Raw genomic sequence first — 19,482 nt, forward strand, 5'->3', positions numbered from 1 at the left:
TTCTCTGGGGGACATGGAATGCGTTCCCAGTGTGGAGGGAAAGAAGGGGAGCGTATTTCTATTCTCTCCTGGTGTTTCTTACTGCCTTTTTTTTCTTCTAAAAATATCTTCTCTTAAATTCCTTGTTTCCCACCTGTGTTTTTCTGACACAGTATGTTAGCTACCCTTCATCTCATCCTTGTTCTACCAGTCTGAAACTCTTTTGATGTTTGTCTGGTCCTCATCCCTCCTCCCTGTTCTTCAGTGTGCTTTCTCTGTTTCAGTGACATGGCTAGGAGGAAGGTTGAGGTTCACTCATTTTGATGTCACCATGCTTCTCTCCCATGTTTTCTTTCTGTCTGTTCAGTCATCTGGGGTGGGAGATGGAGCTTAGGCAGGCAGGGCATGGACCATACCCTCTCAGTCAGCCTGCTCACACCCCGCTGTGGCTTATCGTCCCAGGGAGCCAGGTTTTATTTGTTTTGGCTTAGAACGTGTAGTGTCTGAAGAAGAGGTAGGCAGGACCCAAGAGGTTCATAAACATGAAGGGGATCAGAATCAGAAAACCACTGTGCACAAAACAGGTGCTCATTGCCCCAGGAGATGCCAGTTTGCAGGAGGGCAGCTGTGGCAGACAGGAGAGGGTGGTTTTGATGACTGCAGAAGCTGGTGAGGGATGGTTTGTCTCTGTTACTGATATGTTTACCATTAGTGATAGCCGCATGTCTGGGCCCCAGCATGTTTCTGGAGAACTTGAACTTACAAAAGAACATGTCCTCACTGCTTTTGTGTGATGTAAGTCATAAAGTTACTCCTGGCTCATTGGTAGAGGAGTGATCAAACCATAAGTTTCTGAAGTAGCGTATGAAAAATAGGACCACTTCAGGGAAAAAGGGTCACTCAACCAAATGCCAGAATGTGGGTGATGGGGTTTACTCTCTGGCACTGAATTTGAGGATCTTGCCTCTAAGCAGCTTAGTCCTAATGCTGCAAAAGAAATCCATGTCAGAGCTCAAACACACCTCAGAGCTCCTGCACCCTGCAGATGTTGCTTTAAGTGCAAGAATATAATTTCTAAATGTAAACAGATACCTCTCTTGAAGGGTTATTGCACAAATCCCTAATACAAACAACAGACTTGCTTGGCATCTCATTTGCTGCTGCTAATGCCTGTGTCCAGGGTCACTTCTGGATATACTTTGGATACAGGGGAATTAAGATCTTCTCTGTGCCTTTCTACAGATTCCCTGGGTGACTGCCAAGAGCAAAAGAGACAGACCCAAGGTTGTTCTCATCTCTTTGTACAAGCCAAGACAGTTTTGGCTAATATTTTCTACTTACATCCATGAGCTCTCCAGCCAGTTCCTCATCCTCCCAGGATGCTCTTATATTATCATATTGAGACAGTCCATCCAAATTAATAGTTGCTTCACTAGAAGTGTTAGCATTGGCAGCTTAGGTATCACGGACAGGACCTGCTTCCTGGAGATACTGACTTGGAACAGTAACACAATTACTAGGACATAGTGATCTAAACAGAAGGAGATTCATAGTAACATCACATACCAGTTCTTGACCTTATTGAGGCACTGGTATCAAAAGATCTTCCCCTCCTGCTTGAAACTTAAAACATTTTGTGCCAATGTCAGATTTCCTTCTGCTTGTACCGATGAATTTAGTTTTCTTTTACTGCATGGTATTAGAGAGAACTCAAAGGACTTTGCGCATGACAGCATCAGTAGTTGCCATCAGGTACTTCTGCTGAAGACCTCTCTTTTTCAATCCTCCTGACACTCATGAAGCATTCATTCCACATCCCTTCTCCAGATGCTCCTTGCCACCTTCCTCTGAAGTTAGTGTTCCTGGTGACATCTGCATTGGCCAGGAGAGTTGGTTATCCTCAGGCTGTCCTTTGCTGAATGCTCTTTACAGCCTTTTCTGGGAGCAGAACACTGTTTGGATCTCTGTGCAAACTTGGTCCTTAAATGGTCTCAGATTTTCTTCTACTCCTGTTAGCCATCTTGCCTGTTCCCTTCTGCTTAGCACTGTAGAAAGGCAGTTATGTACTGATCTATATATATATACACATATAGTGCTGATCCAGGGCTTTTCCTTTATTGCTCTGACTTGAACAATGCAAGCACTTTGTTTCTCTCTCTATTTACAGCCAGGGCCACCATACTGAAGGTCACCTCATCTCTTAGCAAAGCATGCCTGAACCTGAATACTCAGTGTGGCAGAGGACCTAACTTGTCTCATTGGTTTTGGGACTAACATTTTCATCAATCCTTGTTTTATTTCTCATTTTGCTGTTTTGTTTGCTTTTCCACTAAGATCTCCTATTTTTTCTCCCCCCCCCCCCCCCCCCCCCCCCACCCTACCACATCTGTCTTTCCTTTTTCCTTTCTTTTTTACACCATTTCCTTTTTTTGCCACTTACTCTGTCAGGGGAGGAGAGCCAGGATGAGGTACAAATCTGTTCCTCCTCCCTTCCTGCCATCACCAACCATTTCTCTGTGTGGGTGTTGGAAGCAAAGTGTCTCCCTGGCCACCCCAGCCTTTGTTTGGTGTCTTTCCTCCTCTGTGATCTCAGGAAGGGCTCTGCAGAAGTAGTCTGAGGCAAACATGCTCAAAGAAGTCTCGTGGCCTTCTGAAAATAGATTAAAATAGCGCTACCAGCTGCAGTGGCCAAGCTGGCCATTTAAACCCTTCAATCTGGCACCATTGTCCACATTGTCACAAATAGTCAGTTACAAAATGAAAGTCCATTTCAAGGGTTTTCAGGCTTTGTGTCATCTTCACTGCTGTCTCTCTGGGTAGGGGAGATGCAGCTCAAGTGTCTGTTTGTGCAGGCACTGGGAAGCCAAGTTATTAATTTATAGCTCACTGCCTGCTCTGAGGTAATTCACTGGTTATATTCTTACTCCTAAGCATGCCTTTATACAAGGTAATTTGGAAAGTGTGTTACCCACCCTAAACATGTACTAAGAACATCTGCGTGGAGAGTTCTTGTGGAGTAATTAGGATACTGTAAATTCTCCTCAGCATACAGACAAGTTCTGACTTGTTTCTGCTTTATAGAGTACAAATTGAGAAATTAAAATTAAGGTAATTTGCCTACACTGGAAAGTTAATTCAGGTTTAAAGTACAGTATAATAGAGATCTTGTTAAGCTACAGTCTGTATGGCCAAGTGTGCTTCAGACATTCCTGGGTAGCACAGCTTGCTTCTAGGAAAGATGTCCATACACAGAAGTAGTCAGGAAATAGCTCAACTAGCATAACTCAAGCCATTTACCCAGTGACTCATAAAAAATGTATGACAAAATGAAGACCGAATCCCCCTCTCTCAAGTCCCTACGCAGCTGCATCAAGATTCCCCTTCCCCCCATCACATATTATTAAAACCTTGTATGAGGCATATAACTGCTATTAATTTTGCAGTTTGCGCTCTGGTGGTGCTCTGAGTGGGAGCCACATGTGTCTGGCAGGAAGGAAGGGAGGTGTGCTAACACCACCGGGGCCAGCAGCTTGCTCTGTATTATAGCTGTGACCTGTGTTTTGCCTCGCATGATGCTCTAATGAATCAAAACCAACAGTAGTTGCAAAGTCAGGAAGCTTCTCAGCTGTCCGGCAGACTGTCAGTCAGCCTTGGGGTGAGGAAGGTTCAATCATCAGTGTCAGCTCAACAGGGAAGTTCCTTTTAAGACTTACTAAGACTTGCAGCTTGGTTTGTTCCCTTTGTGCCTCCCCTGCAGCCCCTGCTCCCAGGCAGTCTGTACTAAGCAATGAACTGTGCTTGGAATTGTATTGTGATGTTTTTAGGGACTGGTGACACCCTGTGGGAAATACCAAAGGACAGTCTATTTTCTCATTTCTCATATTCTTTGTGATGCAAAAAATATTAATGAAAAAGAATCTTTGTTCATTAAAGCTAATCTACTCTCATTCCTTAGCAAAATTATAATCTGTTGTGTCACAAGAAACAATTCATTATTGTGCAAATGATGTTGATGTTGCAATTAGAGGACTATGACTTCATGGAGGAATAAGCAACAGGAGCAGGTGAGCTCCTGAGACTTGAATGGGTGTTTTCATGCAAATATCCTGAGAATGAAGGGAAAGGACAAGGAAGAATAATACCAAGGAATTGTGATGCATGTTAGACACAATTTGTAAGTAAGCTGTTTTCACAGTGATGTCTGGTTATCGTAGACATATCTGTGTTGCAAAGACAAAATATATATGCCTCTGATTATTTTGTACTAAGCCTTTTTTGCAAAATGTGATTACTAAGGGCTTTCAACAAACCAGGGTTCATTAAGTTTATTATAGGCCTTGTTGAGAAGACTTACCAGACCGTGACTGACCCTCAAGTGCAGCAGAAGGAAACCAGAAGTCACTTTTTTGTAGTAAAGTCTGATCCAGATCTGAGGTGCACACATTTTGCTTGCTGAAGCCAAATGAGAGTAAATGCAGATGCTTTGCATCTAAAACCAAATATTCATGTATGAAATCTAAGAGTTTTTGTCACATTAAATACATGAGTTTCTGTTGCATTCATGTCAGAGAGAAGATATCTTGGTGAACGTTTCTATCCTTTTTGTCTCTTTTTGTTCTCAAAAAATTAAACGCAAAAATAGCTTTCATGTTTGCAAGGCCACAATTGTATTTTATACACTGTAGGAGCCTATAACATTTAGAATGCTGTCCACAATCACGAAGATTTCTGTCTTAAATAGAAAGCATGTAAATTTAGTTTTAAGTAACACATATTTTGAAGACATTTAAAAGGTATGTTTTCCTGACAGTCCAGAAGAACCCAAATGAATGGCTGAAAATCAGCATTCCCAAAAGGGAAAAAAAACTTCAGACTGTTGATTTTCAGATGAATCAGTTCCCTGAACCAGACAGCTGTATGAAGGATGGGGTGAGAATGTGTGGCTAGCGTAGGCATGAGGAAACAAGACTGTAGCATTTTAGATTGACATCAGTTTTAAGGGCAGTATTGACGGTGTGTTTCCTGACTGGCTAAAGCCATGTGAGTTCACACTGCCACCGAAACATATAGTTAAGTTTCCTCTGAGCTTATAATAATACCAGGAAATTGTACTGTTAAGTATTGTGAACTCTTTCTACCCTGGTGTCTCAAATCAAGATAGTTAAGCTTGAACTAGTCAATGTACTTTTTAAAATACAAACCTTTTCTTCAGCCTACACAGGAAAATACTAACTTCTGATTCAATAGCAGCAATATACTTTCTTGCTTCCCTGGGGAGCAGTCACTTTTAAAGGAGTGTTCAGTTTATTCCAGTCTGATTTATCAATAAATGTGAACTTGTTATATTCAGTGAGAGCTCTTTAAGCACTGGTAGAAGTCATAGTGAAGTTACTTCCCTGCTGGTACAGCAATAGCTGTAATTTATCTAAATTGGAAGTCTTGTATAGGCTACTAGGTGAAAAGTGGCTGTTGGTGACTTTACTAGATGTGGCACAAATCAATACCTCTTTCCTGTATGCAGAAAGGAAGAAAATTTCAGTACAAAGGCTGGATTCAGACCAGCTTCTTCAGCTGAGGTACAATTCCAATGATGTAAGAGCGCAAAGCACAAACAAAACTCTATTCGTTCTTTTTAATACTGAAGCAAGCAAGATTAAGCAAACACCCTAAGCACCAGAGAGCTCCCATAATTATATTCAGAAGTTTTTCCAATACAATATGCCCTCCATAGTCTGAGAAGCATGGTCCCTAGTATTAGTGAAAATTCCTTCATAAGGTAAGCGAATCTGCACAGTAGCACTGGTGTCTTTGATTTTCACGTTGTTTTCCTTTCATTTCAAAGCTGCAATTGCCTGAGCATGCTGAAGGTAATAGAAGAGCTTAGCGCTGAGTTCTTACATTTGGACGCAAGTTTTGGACTGCAGTGTGTTTCAAGTGAGGTCTGTTCTCTCCACCAGGTATTGCCTGTTTTCAATTCAAGGGGAAAAAAATAGCTTGAGGGAAGATAAATGCCAGATTGCAATGACAACCAAGTCCACCACCACTGTTGGTTATACTAGGAAGTTTGTGTGGGAAGTAAACTTGTCACCTAGCTGTGAAAGCCTAGCAGAGAGGCTGTTCACTGACTTGATTGGAAACAGGCTGTCTGTGAATTGTAGGGAGGGAAACTTTGGATGAGATTGGGGAGTTAATACCAGTTAAGATCTATACCTTTTGCAGTGTCATAAAGATGAGAAGTTTGAAACTGTTTTCCTTTGGCTCTGTTATCCACAAACATTGTCACTTGTTCTCAATCAGGGACTTGGATATATATAGCTGTGTGAATGGCTTGATCTTGTTTTCTCACTTAGAGATTACACTAGAGTGTAACATGGCTCAGGCATGTACACATTTCTGATAGCACAAGGTCTCTTTCTCCAGTCTTTAGGTCTAGCCTTTGAAGGCAGTTAATTCTCATGTCTTGCAAGAAGCCTGTTGATGTGATCATAGTTAGGCTATCTGTGTGCTGTAGACTAAACTTGGAATGAGATAGTTGAATTAATACTTTCTGAGTATCTCCATGCCAAGTCCTTGCTGAGCAGGTCATTTACCTCTTTATGTTAGTTTGTATGGTATTGCATGGCTAAACTTACAGGGGCCCAGCTTAGAGAACAGGTATACCTGATAAAAGCATGTAGTTCTTATAAAAATGTTCTTTGGAGTCTCTATAGAAGCGCTCTCAAGACAGAAATCTTTATAGATTCTGTTGGACTTTCCAGTTCATCAGAACGGATGTTGTTCTGGGAGGACATAATTATCTGTTTTACTGGAAGGGAATAGGCAAATTGCCACAAAGCTAAGCTGTGACTCTTAAATGAAAGTTTAGCTATATAACACCTCTTGAAAGGTGGCAAGATTTCCTTTAAGCACTCAGAAAAGCATACTGTTTTAAACTTCTCAATGCTTAGAGACATTCTGCTGCAGCTACTGTTAAAAAGAAAAATAAGTAGACTAAATCAGTTACTATTATTAATATATTTCTGAGAGCTTGTCTTTATTACAAGGTACTTTTTCAAAAGCATGAGTTTGCCTTAGCAGACTGTAGTTCTTCCCTGTAATGCCTTCCTGTTATGTCTCCAGGTCTCTGCCCAGTGGGGCAGACCAAAGCATTAATATTTTCCCATATTTTTCAGATCCCATATCCGTGGAATTTTAATAGGAAAATCGGCTGTCTTAAAAGGCTTCAGAACATATGCAGATCTCAATCCAAACTATACCTTGCAAATTATATTGATTGCAGTACAGAGTGGATTGGTCTAGGACAGCTAAGTGTAGGTTAATCTTTGCAACATATGAGACAACAAGGACTTTACATACAGCAAACCGTCACCGACAAACCTCTCTCAAAATAAAAGCAGAAGTCCAGAGCAGAGAAGTCTTATGAACATGCTCAACATCCTTGCTGGATGTAATTTTCTTTGTAGAATTTGCACCTGTGTTAGTGATAATGCCAGGAGAGGGCTTGGGAGCCTACATTCAAAGGCTCCTTTATCAAGTCATTAGAAACCCTGCATATATTCTTCTTTGCCACCTTCCTAATTTCATCTGCTCTGTGCCGCAGCCTGGGTCCCAGCGAATGCCTGGATGGAGGGCTGGAGCCACGTATGCGTTGCCTTCTGTTGGTGCGAGTTCAGTGTTCACTAGCGAGCAGCAGAATCTGGATTCTTCTTCATTAAGCTGCCAGATAAACAGTGCTAGTGTTCCTGATGCTCAGAAAACGGGCTTTGAAGCATTGCAACATACTCTAAGGACTTTTTGTTGGAACTGTATATTTAATGGAAAATACGCTTTAGAAACGAGTGCAGAAAATGGAGTGCAGTGAATCTGTTTAAGACTTAAGTAGGGAAAAGGACCATATGGATAGGAAGAGATACTGAGCATGGTATTAAAACCAACAAAAAAACCCTCAACAAACAAACAAAAAACTACGCATGTCTCTTGAACTGAAGAAATTTCAATTGAAAAGCCCTCTTCTGCTCCCATTATATTAACAAAATAGAAGATGTCATGATTCAAATTATGAAAATGTTTTCTCTAAAAACATCTGTTGATTTAAGACATATATAAGACATCTGAGCCTTGACATGAATAATCTTATTCACCCTCCACGGAAGGAGTGGAGGGAATCGGTTCTTGCAATGCAGTAACTGATGGATACATTGTGTGTAAGAAAGTAGAAGGTTTTCTTGAGACCTTAGGAGGCTCTGGGATAGTACAAATAAAGCACTTCTGATTGCTGTGGCTTTTCAGGTGCTCCAAGCCTAGCTCTAGCCCTGAACCACTTGTGGTAGTGGGCTGAGGAACAGCTTGCACTGTAGTGGGACTGAGAGTGGGTGCTTCCAAAGTGTTGGGATGCTTTAGGAAATTAAGAATAATTTTAAACTGCAGTGGGAGAGGAGCATAGGATTTACACCTCCCCTGCTAACACCTGTTAATGGAATTAAAGATTCAGTGATGCTGTAAGGTTCACTAGCACAAAGTGTGATGGTTTTTAGTGCCCCATCTGTCCATAAAAAGCATCCAGGCCACACTTTCATTTTGAAGTGGAAGAAAGCCTTTAAGAGGAGGGGAGATGGTCCATAAGGAATATTCTGTCATCAGGGCTTCCTGCAATGATACAAATCCGTTAGGAAATATCTGCATTGCAGCAGCCATTTTCAGTCATGATGGTGAACCTTGCCTGGCCTCATGTTGCCATCACACCATTTTTTATATGTCTGTTGTCTTTACTCTTTGATTGTGCCAGATGGTTTGTGGAGGTTTTAGACAAAATGGATGTAATAATGAAGAAGGTCCAGATTCTACCATCTGGGCTCATTAAATTACCAACTTAAGAGTTGTCCTAGTGAAATTAGTGAGACTGTGCCTGGAGTAAAGCACAAATTATGGTTAAATAAGGGTTTCTGAGTAATTCTTTACAAATAAAACAGAATTCTGCATTGTTAGGCAAAGGGTAGTTACATGGTTAACTAGGCAATGCTGAATCTGTGTGAAACTACTATTTTTGGATTTGTTTTTAACAGTATGTCACAATACTTGAGAGATTTTGGTTTTCATTGCTTTGGAAAGAATAATTTGCAAATACTGTGATGGAGAGCGTTCTCACACAAGCCCAAGGGATGTGATTCTTACCATACAATGATTCATATAAACTTACAGGGCTGTCAGAATTGTTTGAAGGTTCTGAAATAACTTGCTACATGACCATAAAATTTAGTTCAGTTTTTTTTCTCTGTCTCCATTTTTGTTTTGGGGTGTTTTTTTTGTTTTGTATTAAGCCCTTGCTTCCAGGCACCTCTGTAAATTGCCAATTGACTATTTTTCTGCCATGTTCAAGTTATTTGTATTTTCTCTGCATATGCTGGGATGATACCAGCATCACCTGCAGTAAAACATCAATGCAAAATAAGCATTACAGAAAAATTGCACAGAAAAGACAATTGGTATCCCCATATATACCAGACTCTCAACTGCAGGGGAAGAAACACACTTATGTCACTAAATTTGATATACCTTGTGAAATTGCCTTTTAGAACTCAGTTCCTCTTTTGCTGAAAACAAACCAGTTTGGCCTATTTGACATTTAAGGTAGCGTTGAAATGTGAGGTTTAAATAACCGCTTTTTAAAATTGACCACAATGATTTTTAGCAAGCTTTGATATACAATATGTGTACTTCTATGCCACATTTATATCTCTTGTTTTTCTCACCTTAATTGTGAATAAGTGATTTAGACAGATTTCACACAGTAGTAGTAGTGAACTGGTGACTGGAAAACATTAAGAAGGCTGCTGGCTCCCTGTGGAATGTACGGTCTTAGAAAGCTTGGCCAGCATCAGCGGGTTTCCTTTCTTGTCCCAAGCAAGCCCTTTTCCAGTCGGAACAGGCAGTTCTTCAACAGTCCTGTTATCTTGCTAATGTAACACTAACAGTGAGACACTGGAGGAATTTGAGGACTTTCAGTGTAGAAAAAAATGTTACCAACTGCGGAAAAAATCTCTACTTAATCTGGGAAAATTGATACACGCAAGACAATTGGAGATGGACAAGTAGACCTGGAGTCTGTGGTCAGCATGATTGACTCTGTCTCTGGAGCTGCAATCTGCAGGAGATTTTCTGACCTTATTTGTAGCAGAACTGTTTGGAGTAAAGTGGTTTAGCGAACATCCTCTTCACCACGATGGGTCTGTTAGTACAAGGATTTTGTGTGTTGTCAGTACCCAGCTCACTTTTCAGCATCACATTACAGTTGGCTTCTCAAGCAGTCTGGACTTACTGTGGGTTTGAGTAAACAAGAAGTTTTGTAATAGTCCTTATTTTTGCATTAGCTCTGCTATTAATGGTCGTAAAACTTGGTAGTTCTGGTCAGACCCTGGGTGGCAGTGCTGCAAACCATGGTAGATATTTCAGCCTATAAACTAAGGAGCATCTCAGAAACCACCCAGAGCACATGCCAGGAGAGCCACAGAATCCTTGATAAATAACTCCTGTAGCATCAGGTGGAGTAAGTACTGTTCCGTTTATCTCACAAGGGACTCTGCTGGCATTTTAGAAATCTTACCATGACATGAAAATACATTTCTCCCTCATTTTGTAAAATATTTCTCAAGTGGTTACAATCATGGAGGTAATTGTCACTAAGAGCTGCCCTCTACACCAGAGAAACACGGTATATAGTCAACAGAGGGGCATAATGTTAGAGGTTACCACTTCTGCATCCTTAGGATTATGTCCTGGCCTATATCCATATCATCATATTCTCCCTTCAGTCGCAGCACTACGTTCCTATTAAGATAATGGGATGAAGGCAAAATAAATCATGGTACTGGGCTGTTTCTTTGTTGGTATGCAGCAATGTTACAGAAGTAAAGCCCATCTTTTGGGTGCTTAACTGGATATGCAGGTGTCCTGGTTTTACCATGGCTGAAATGAAATTTATAGTTTTGGGGGTGTTACCAAATTACTAGGAAGTAACTAGGAATTAGTAATGATTCTTTATATTACCAGAGGTCTTAAAAGTATCCTAAGACAGTTTCACTTAAAGAATTTTGGGGCCAATAGAGTAAACCATTTGTAGATATTCTCGTATCGCAAGCAGATTTGAAAATCGTACTCAACATATTTGCTATTGAATATATTTCACCATTAGAAAATATTTCCATAATAGAGCTGCATTTTAAAATTGAGAATAGTTTCTTTGTTTCTTGGAATAGCTTCTGTGTGGTCAAAATGCCAGTCATAACTATGGTTATCTGCAAGTATTACACAGTGCAGTTACTGGGTTCTCCACGTATGCTGATGGATGGAAAAACCACACCAAACCTGTGATATTTTGTGAACTTGGTATCAAGCTCTGTTCATCAGACATGCCAGAACCTAATTCCCATAAGATATCTCCCTTTATAGCACTGGGGTCTGATAAACTTGGCTGTGGATGTGAAAGAGCAGCAGTAGAGAGGTAGGTTTAGTTTTTCAGGATCGTAACTAGACTGACTGCATTTTATTGAATGAAAAGCGGCCTGGAGTTCTGCCTTTACACTTCATAGTGCTTCTAGCAGTCCTGAAGGTTAATTGTCACTTGGGCTTATTGAAGCTTAATTGACTTTTCTTCTCACAGATATCCACATTTCTAGAAAGCAGAAATGACCATGACTGCCAACAAGAATGCCAGTGTCAACAGCAGAGCTGGAGGGAGTAAAGTGCCTCAGGACACTCTGGATAGGTAAGTGGTGAACTGCAGGCTTTGTAGATTCTGAGAAAGGTTTGTCTGTGTTTGGAACAAAGTTTCTGTTCAAAGGTAAGTGACCTCTATTCTGACACAGAGAGCTTTGCTGGGCTAAGAGAAGTTTTTTGTAGGGATTGGAGGAACCGAGGTATGAGAAAAGGTCTGCTTCTGGCATATTTCTTTTAAGCTATTGCTGCTCACCAGCTGGTTATGATGAAAGTGGTTGCAAGGAAGGGCCTGTGGGGTTTGGGCTAAATTTCTTGACCATATGGCTGCATGCCAGCTTTTGTCCATTGCCAGTCTCCAGTTTGTATTTTGTATTGGTTTCTGTCACGTTTTCTCTGCTGCTCCTTGACGGACAGTGGGCAGAAACTGCCTCCTGTTGAAGGTCAGGCAGAGTGTGTGAAAGGACTGAATGTAAAGTACAGGGTTCATCTCTGTTGCTTTACTCATTTGTCCTCCTTTCTGTAGCATTAATTTACAAACTAGATCAACCGTATCATTCACAGCTAGGGGAAAACTGTAGCCAAGGACACCTTAAGTCCCCAAGCCTGGAAATCCAGAGGGAATTGGTCTGTTTAGAGTGGACCAGAAAACAAAGGGTGCTTGCAAATTTGTGCATGTTTACTTGTGGCTAAGAAACACTATCCTAATAAAGTTCCAGTCCATCAGAAGGCTGTGATGCAACTGCACACAGTGGTGCAGATGCCTGTAAATAACAGATACCTTTCACTCATGAATTAGTACAGTGAAATGGCAAGAAGGTTAGAGACAGTTATTACTCCCTTGTCCTTCAGTTTACATGCATCAAAGGCAGTGTTTTGAGGACAAGGAATTTTCTTTGGGCGACTCTGCTTTGGAATATTGCTTTGGTATGCAAGCAAACAACTCACCTGCAGCCAACAAGTTCACATACCTGTGTCAGAAGGAGTCTTGTTCTCGGCCACAGCCTTTACAAAGTAATGCTGACTGAATTCAGCCTGTGGCCTTCACACAGGACAAGCCCACCAGCCGCTCTCTTTCTGGGACTGACAGTTGCAAAACCCTCACTTAAATCTGCAGTCCCACTAGGGCAGCCTTGGTATGCTTTGACTGGGAAAGTTTAGACAGCCACTGGATTAAAGAACCTTTATAAATTAGTCATTTGAACACAGAAGCAAAGCTCTAGACTTTGGATGTCATCTTAGTGAGGTGAGCAGACTGCCACACAAACTGTGCAGGGTCTTTCTTCAAATGCATAATGTCTGTTGACATATCTCTGTCCTTGCTGTAGCATTTTGTCCAGCTCTCCAGGCATTTCTTGCATGGGTATATTGTCCTATTCTGTTTTGAGGGCTATTCTACACTACCTTACACAATAACATGTCTTAATTTTTCTTGTGTTTTGGCTCAAGACAAGACTTCAACCCCATTATAAACAGCATAGAGGAGGAACGTGCAAATAACTTGCACTGATACAGAGTCTCTGTACTGCAATAATACTTTTTGTATGGCAATAGTACCTTTATGCTAGGTATTGGACATAGAAACAAGGAGGACACTCTCTGCCTTATAAAGTTCAACAAGTAACTCTGTAAGGCATTAAGTAGGCTGCAGTAAAATGGGTCTGTGTGCAGAAATGACTCTTGTAAAGTAGAAAAGCAGTGGAGGTTGTATTTATTTGTTGGACGCTTTGGGATAGGAGCGTGGGTGTACTAATGTCAATGAAATGCTCTGACCGCTTTGGCCAGACCAGGAGGCATCTGTTCTAGCCTTACCTGACTGAGGGTACCACACCTGATACGCTGTGCCAGGGTTACTCTGAGCTGACGGCAGTACAGCATGTGCATAGGAGGCTTATACTGGGAGAAGTTTGCTGTTTCAAATACTTTAGTAAAGGCTGTGATTCGGGTGAGTAGATCATGGAATTACTGTTTGATTTTATCCACTTGAAAATGAAACGTCAGAAGCAAAAGTCCCTGTTTTGGCAGCGGCCAGGTAGAATAGCTGGCACAGATGGAGAAATTCAGACAGAGAAGTTGAGGGGAGTTGGCTTTGATCCTAGTAGGGAGCTGTAGGTCAGCTTGAAAGTGATGCTGAATACTGGCTTGTTTTGGCATAGCTGCCATTGTATGATGAACTTTTCCAAGCACAAACAATGGGAAAGGGAAAATATAAATTAAATTCTGAGATTTTTCAGGATGGAATCAATGGAAGATTTTTTTTTAACAGTTTATTTCTTTTCTGTTTTTATTTAAAGGAAAACCTCTTTTTAATCTCACATCTCTGTTTTGTGTTTAAACACTCTGGGTTTGTTCTCAGTTATGGTTGTCTTTCTGTATTTCATGCACATATGGCTGCCTCTGCATTGCCTTCTGTATCTAATAATTTATTTCTCTTTCAGCTCTCTGCCACACCTTCCCATTTATCTACACATATTATTGTATCACAATAATCTCAGGCAACTTTCCTGAGTTGGATCAAATGGCCTCATCCTGATTACCAAGGGATAGGTTGGCTTACAAAGTACTGTTGAATTAATAATTGAGAGCCTTAGGTAGAACCCTGACCCTAGTCCTGTCTCTGCTAGTGACCTCATTTGTGGCATTGTCACACCCCTCCCACATCGAAATCTTTCATTAGGTTGATTTGCCTTTCTTCCCCCAGTGCTGTTCTCCTTTCACTTTTTAAATTGTGCAGTTGTTGAAAGATACAGATAATCAGCATCCATTCTAGTGTCTTTAATTAAGCATATTATGCTGTGTTAAAACTCAGCAGAAATGGGCTTGATATCCTTGTACGCTTCCCAGTTTGTTAGTTTGTGTGTTTGGCATCTCTTAGTGCAAAACAGTAAAAACATAAAATGGGGTGGGGGAGGTGGGGGTGCGGCTAAAGGAATTTCTAGAGAGATATTCATGTGTAAATATTAAAACCAGATCCCTAATGGTATCTGGCATTCTCAAGTCATTTATCATCCTTCCATCAGTGCAGACAGATTGGTGCTGGGAACTTGGGTCTATACTTTAGCAAACTTTGGACCTACTCTTTTGTTTTAAAATATTTTTCATTCTAAATAGCTTATGAAGTACTGTGGGATACTAAGTTATTGGATAATAACTGTCAAATAAACTGTCTTTTCTTATCATCACCATCTGTTTTGATTAGAATTTGTCAGGAAAAGATTTTGTAAGTACAAATATGGACCTGAAGCTAAGGAAAATCTTTGAGTTGTACTTGCATGACAAGTGAGGAGATGAGTAGGTTGTCATGCACCAGTTTTCCATCCCTTATTTTGCCTTATGTAATCTTCTTCACCTGTCTTTGTGAAAACCTGTAAGGATGTTATTTGAGTCAACCATGAGGATTCTTCATTCTAGTCAGACTGTAAATCAGTGGAGTAAGCACTGGCGTAATAAAAGTTTAAGTCTTGCTGGATTTATTGCAAACATGTTCAAGGATTCGCTTAAACTGAACAGTCATTGTCTCTGTTTAGTATGGAATTTGACTGGAGATTTGGAAATCTTCAAATGTGCTTTCTCTGTGATTTGTGGGAGTAGGGTTTCAGTAAGTGCTGATACTAGCATAACACAGGTGTATTAGTCTCCTGGTGGCTAAGACATCTTTTTAGTGTTATTTTCTTGTCACCCCTAGTTTTATTGCAAGACTCTTTGGTTGGACTCAATGACCTTAAAGGTCTATTCCAACCTAAATGATTCTATGATTCTAAGACGCAAGGTATGTTTCATTGATGTAGAGTCACCATCTGGTTCAACCTTTTGTGATTCCTTATAGGTCAGAAGCGAACGTCAGTAAAGTTTTATAGAAGTCTTTCTAATGGCTTTGGCTGTGAATCAGACCCTTGTAGGTCATGGATTTAAATTTTAATTGTAAAAACCTTCAGTGGAAAGGAGGTGCCTACAAGTAAACAGCTATATAACCGCATGCTTTACAAGTATCAAGATTCTTGCAGTAACTAAGATTCCCTTGGTTCTCACTGAAATGTGGATTCCACTGTCATGAGGCACCACAGGCCAGTTTTCCACCAGAGTTGTGCTAATGGCAGTTTAGGAAATGAGGGAAAGACAGAGGAGCAAAGTGAGGATGTTATTTGGGAGGATAACTGTGAGTTCTCACCTGAGAAACTGGTCGTGGGATTCATAGGTTTCTGCTGTGAGCACAGGAGCAGAAAACCTTTGGATCTGAAGAAAGTGAAGTGATTTAAATGAACATCCACACTAATGCATTCTTTCTGAAGTTATCTGAGGTTCATTCATCACTTGTTACAAATGGAGATTTTTGTGTGTCTTGGGTGAGACAAACTTGACTGTGCTCTGAATAGGTAAATTGTAGAAAGATGAAAAGGATGGTTGAAGGTATGGAACACTTTCACTATGAGGCAAGAGTAGATTGACTGGTACTCTTCATCCTGGAAATGAAAGGGCTGGAGGGGAAGAAAGGGTAATAGAAGTCTCTGAAGCGATATATGGAACAGAGATGGTAAATAGGGAAAAAAATTCTTTCCATTTAACAACTGATGCAAATCAAATGAAACTAGAAGACAACAGGTTGAAAAGCAGCTGAAAAGAAGGTACTTCTCTGTTTGTATACTATGGAGCTTACTCCTACAAGATTTTGCAATCAGACAAATTCATGGAAGAAAAAAAAATCTACCCAAGGCTTTTAGCCACAGAAGCAAAATCCGTGAGTCAACAGATTGTTAAACTGATTAAGTAGCACTGCATGCTCATCTTGTTCTTACTCTCTTGTCTAGGTACCTGCTAACCATCCCAGTCAGTAACAGAGCCTGGACCAGAAATGCTCTTTGGTCCAAGCCAGTGGGGACATTCTGATGTTGTTTGGAACAAGAGCCAATTATAGGAAGCAAATATTGCAGAGTTTGCAAAAGGATTGTTATACTTACAAAATTAGACTTTCTGGCTTTTGGTGAACTTCAGGGACACAACTTTAATCCTTCCTTGTGAGTCACTGAGGTGAATGCTAAAGAACAGGAGGTTAGGAAAGCACCTTATGTGCAGCTGAAAGCAGCTTCTTAGCAATTCTGGCAGGAAGCAGCTCTGTGAAATATTAACTCTTCAACAGGAGACAAAGGAGCCCATAGCATACTTGGATCAAATGACTATTTGGTTGCACCATAGTTAAGAGGATCAGAGTAGTTATGAGGAAACGTTAAGAAAACAGAAGTCAAAGAAAATGCATAGCGGTATTTGTAGTGCTCTCCCCACAGTGTGGCTTGCTTTCCCTTAGCAAATGATTTAATCTTTATCTGTAGTCTTTGTGTTTATGCAGAAATGTTATTTGAATTAATTTATAAAGTATTTGTCCTAATTTTGTGTTTGCTGCAGTACAAAGGTAAGTATAGAAATGGCAGTACCAGCTCTAACTTAAGAATCACCTCAATGCTGTACTGTATTAAAACAGGCCTACAGTTATGTCTGTGAGGTCATGCTCTACTTAACAAAGCATAGGTTTCAAACTTAGTTTGAGATGTTAGACGTGACAAGCACCAGTCCAGAGATGAGAAACGTTTAGAGTAAGTGTGGCTACATAACTTCTGTAAATCATTCTTAATGTCTTCACCTCTGGCTAATATGCCATCTCTTAACTTGGGATCTCAGGGCACTTTATACACTTGAGCCTTCTCACCTGCTGCAGTATACTGCTGGAGTACTGGAAGTGTGGAAGTGCTTGTTTTTAGAGGAGCCCATCAATTTACATTTTTTATCTGAGGGTATTGCCTGAGGTGTAAGTAACTTCAGAATTTGCAGATACAGACTTCTTCCAATGTACTTATGAGTAATTTCCCTTTACCTCCAACATTTTCTGTGGTGCAGGCTGTGCCTGATGTATGAGTCCCACCTTGTGAGCTGGATGCAGAGCTGGAAATAGAACTGTGCTCCTGCCAGGCATTGCTGTCCCAATACAGGCAGTGTTGGAATGAGAAACAGAATAAGTATTATTTTTAAATAAATATTTTTACTTTTGGATAGGATTTTAAAATAAATTATCTGGTTATTTAAAAGTGAGCAGTATCCTTCTGGTGTAAGCACAGAATATATCCCTGCAAGCAGGATTATTTAGACATTGATTTGAGATACTTTCCTGATTAATAGCTTTCAGCTAAATTTCTGTTAATCTGGGAAAAAAAACCCTATACACATTAGTATCTATTTTTGTAAATGGAATACTTAATGTAGACAAAACTAGGAAGATATTTTGATTAATTAAACAATATAAGCACTTTAGAAGCTATCTAAAAATGATGTCATTACAGTTATTTTCAATTTCTTGAAAAGCAAGTAAAGGTGATTTGTCCTCTAATTTCTTAGAGAACAGTACAAAGTCTATCCCATGTAAAGCACATTTAAAATGTGTGCATACAAGCTTCACAATTCAAAATTTAGGAGTGAGCTTTTGAAAGCTTAAGCACATTTGTATGCCATTTACAATGTACAAAAATCAAGTTCACTGCAAGAATTTTACTAGCATGGTGACTTTAGTAGTGTGTATATATATATATATATAGGGACTGCTCTGATGAGCCAGAACAAACATCTTTTTAGATTAATGTCTCTGGGCTTGATTTGGGAAGATAGCCAAAGCAGAAACCGATCCTGTTTCTTGTTGTGTGAAAGAACTATGTGTCTGAGGAGAGCTGTTCTCAGAGGCTTATGCATCTGAGGAAAACTACATCACCAGAATCATGTGAGTTTTGGCGTGGATCGGATTTTGTTATGTGGGCTGTCGTCTTTCCACCCAGTCGGCACAGGAAAGGTGTCGTCCTCACTGAGTTGGAGAATGTTCTCCAGCTGAGCAATCATGATTTAATGACATGATAAACTGAGAGTGCTGATGTCAGTGGGTCATATAGCAAGGGATCAGAAATTTGTGCTAGCAAAGGATTACATCTGCAAATTGCTGTGAGCACAAAGTTGCAAGTTGTTAAGTTCCTAGTCTAATAACGTTTGTAAAAATTTCCTTTCTAAATACTTTTAGTTGAATCTTTGTATCAAATATACTCTTGCTTGATTAAAACTGAAATCTGATCTCTGAGTTGCATCTTTCTCCTTGCCTGGGAAGAACTGAGCTGGTATCCACAAACCTCTAAATATAGGCTTTGGTTTTTATCTCCCAGTACTGTGTGAGACTGTTCCTGCTGTTGCTGATGATTTGTCAGCCCCGTTAGTCTAACATGTACTGAGATATGTTTGTGCTGGCTTTGTGGCTCAGACCTTCTTCAGAAATTAAGTTAACAGGACAGAATTTTAATTGGCAGGAGCTAGCTTACCTCCAGTGAAGGCAACGGAGATGCACCACATAAACCAAATTGCTATCTGGACTAACAGAACCGTAGAGGTAACTAAGGAGTGTTTCAGTTGAATTGTTTATAATTGTTTAACTATCAAATAAAATGACTTCTATTTCCTAACTAAGCAAGCATGATGTAGTGTTATGTCCAACTTTATCACGAGTCTGAGATTATTTGCTGTGGTTATTCGTAGGTAATATCGCTGTTGGAAGTTCAGAGGGAAGGCACCTCAGGCTGACGCATTCACTTGCTGCTAGCTAAACCAGAGGTCAGATCTGGACCTCTTCTGCAGGGCCTCAGCTTCTGCGTAGCCATCATCAGTCATGTAGAGGGGAGGCCAGGTGCTTCTCTTTTGGAACAACAGGTCTTTGCACATGTTCTGTGCTTGCTTCTTGCTTTTTGGGGTTACAGATGACTGCAGGAGATGCAAGGC

The 19,482-nt window shown here is 40.4% G+C and overlaps 1 protein-coding gene across 7 annotated transcripts in view; it reads left to right on the forward strand.

The window, feature by feature from the left end:
• DENND2B (DENN domain containing 2B) overlaps window positions 1–19,482 on the forward strand; it is a 177,799-nt gene that overhangs the window by 64,664 nt on the left and 93,653 nt on the right. For 4 of the 7 annotated variants that reach the window (XM_074884443.1, XM_074884446.1, XM_074884444.1 and 1 more), the window contains one exon: window positions 11,636–11,740. The exons of 1 other annotated variant lie outside the window; for it this stretch is intronic. In XM_074884443.1, coding sequence (XP_074740544.1) covers window positions 11,661–11,740 — 80 coding nt within the window. In that variant the 5' untranslated portion in view covers window positions 11,636–11,660. Of the gene's footprint in view, window positions 1–5,917; window positions 5,937–11,635; window positions 11,741–19,078; window positions 19,097–19,482 lie in introns of those variants that run through there. 2 more of the 7 variants (XM_074884449.1, XM_074884450.1) reach the window with 2 other exon arrangements.

Source organism: Strix uralensis, chromosome 15, assembly GCF_047716275.1.
Source record: "Strix uralensis isolate ZFMK-TIS-50842 chromosome 15, bStrUra1, whole genome shotgun sequence".
Classification (NCBI taxonomy): domain Eukaryota; kingdom Metazoa; phylum Chordata; class Aves; order Strigiformes; family Strigidae; genus Strix; species Strix uralensis.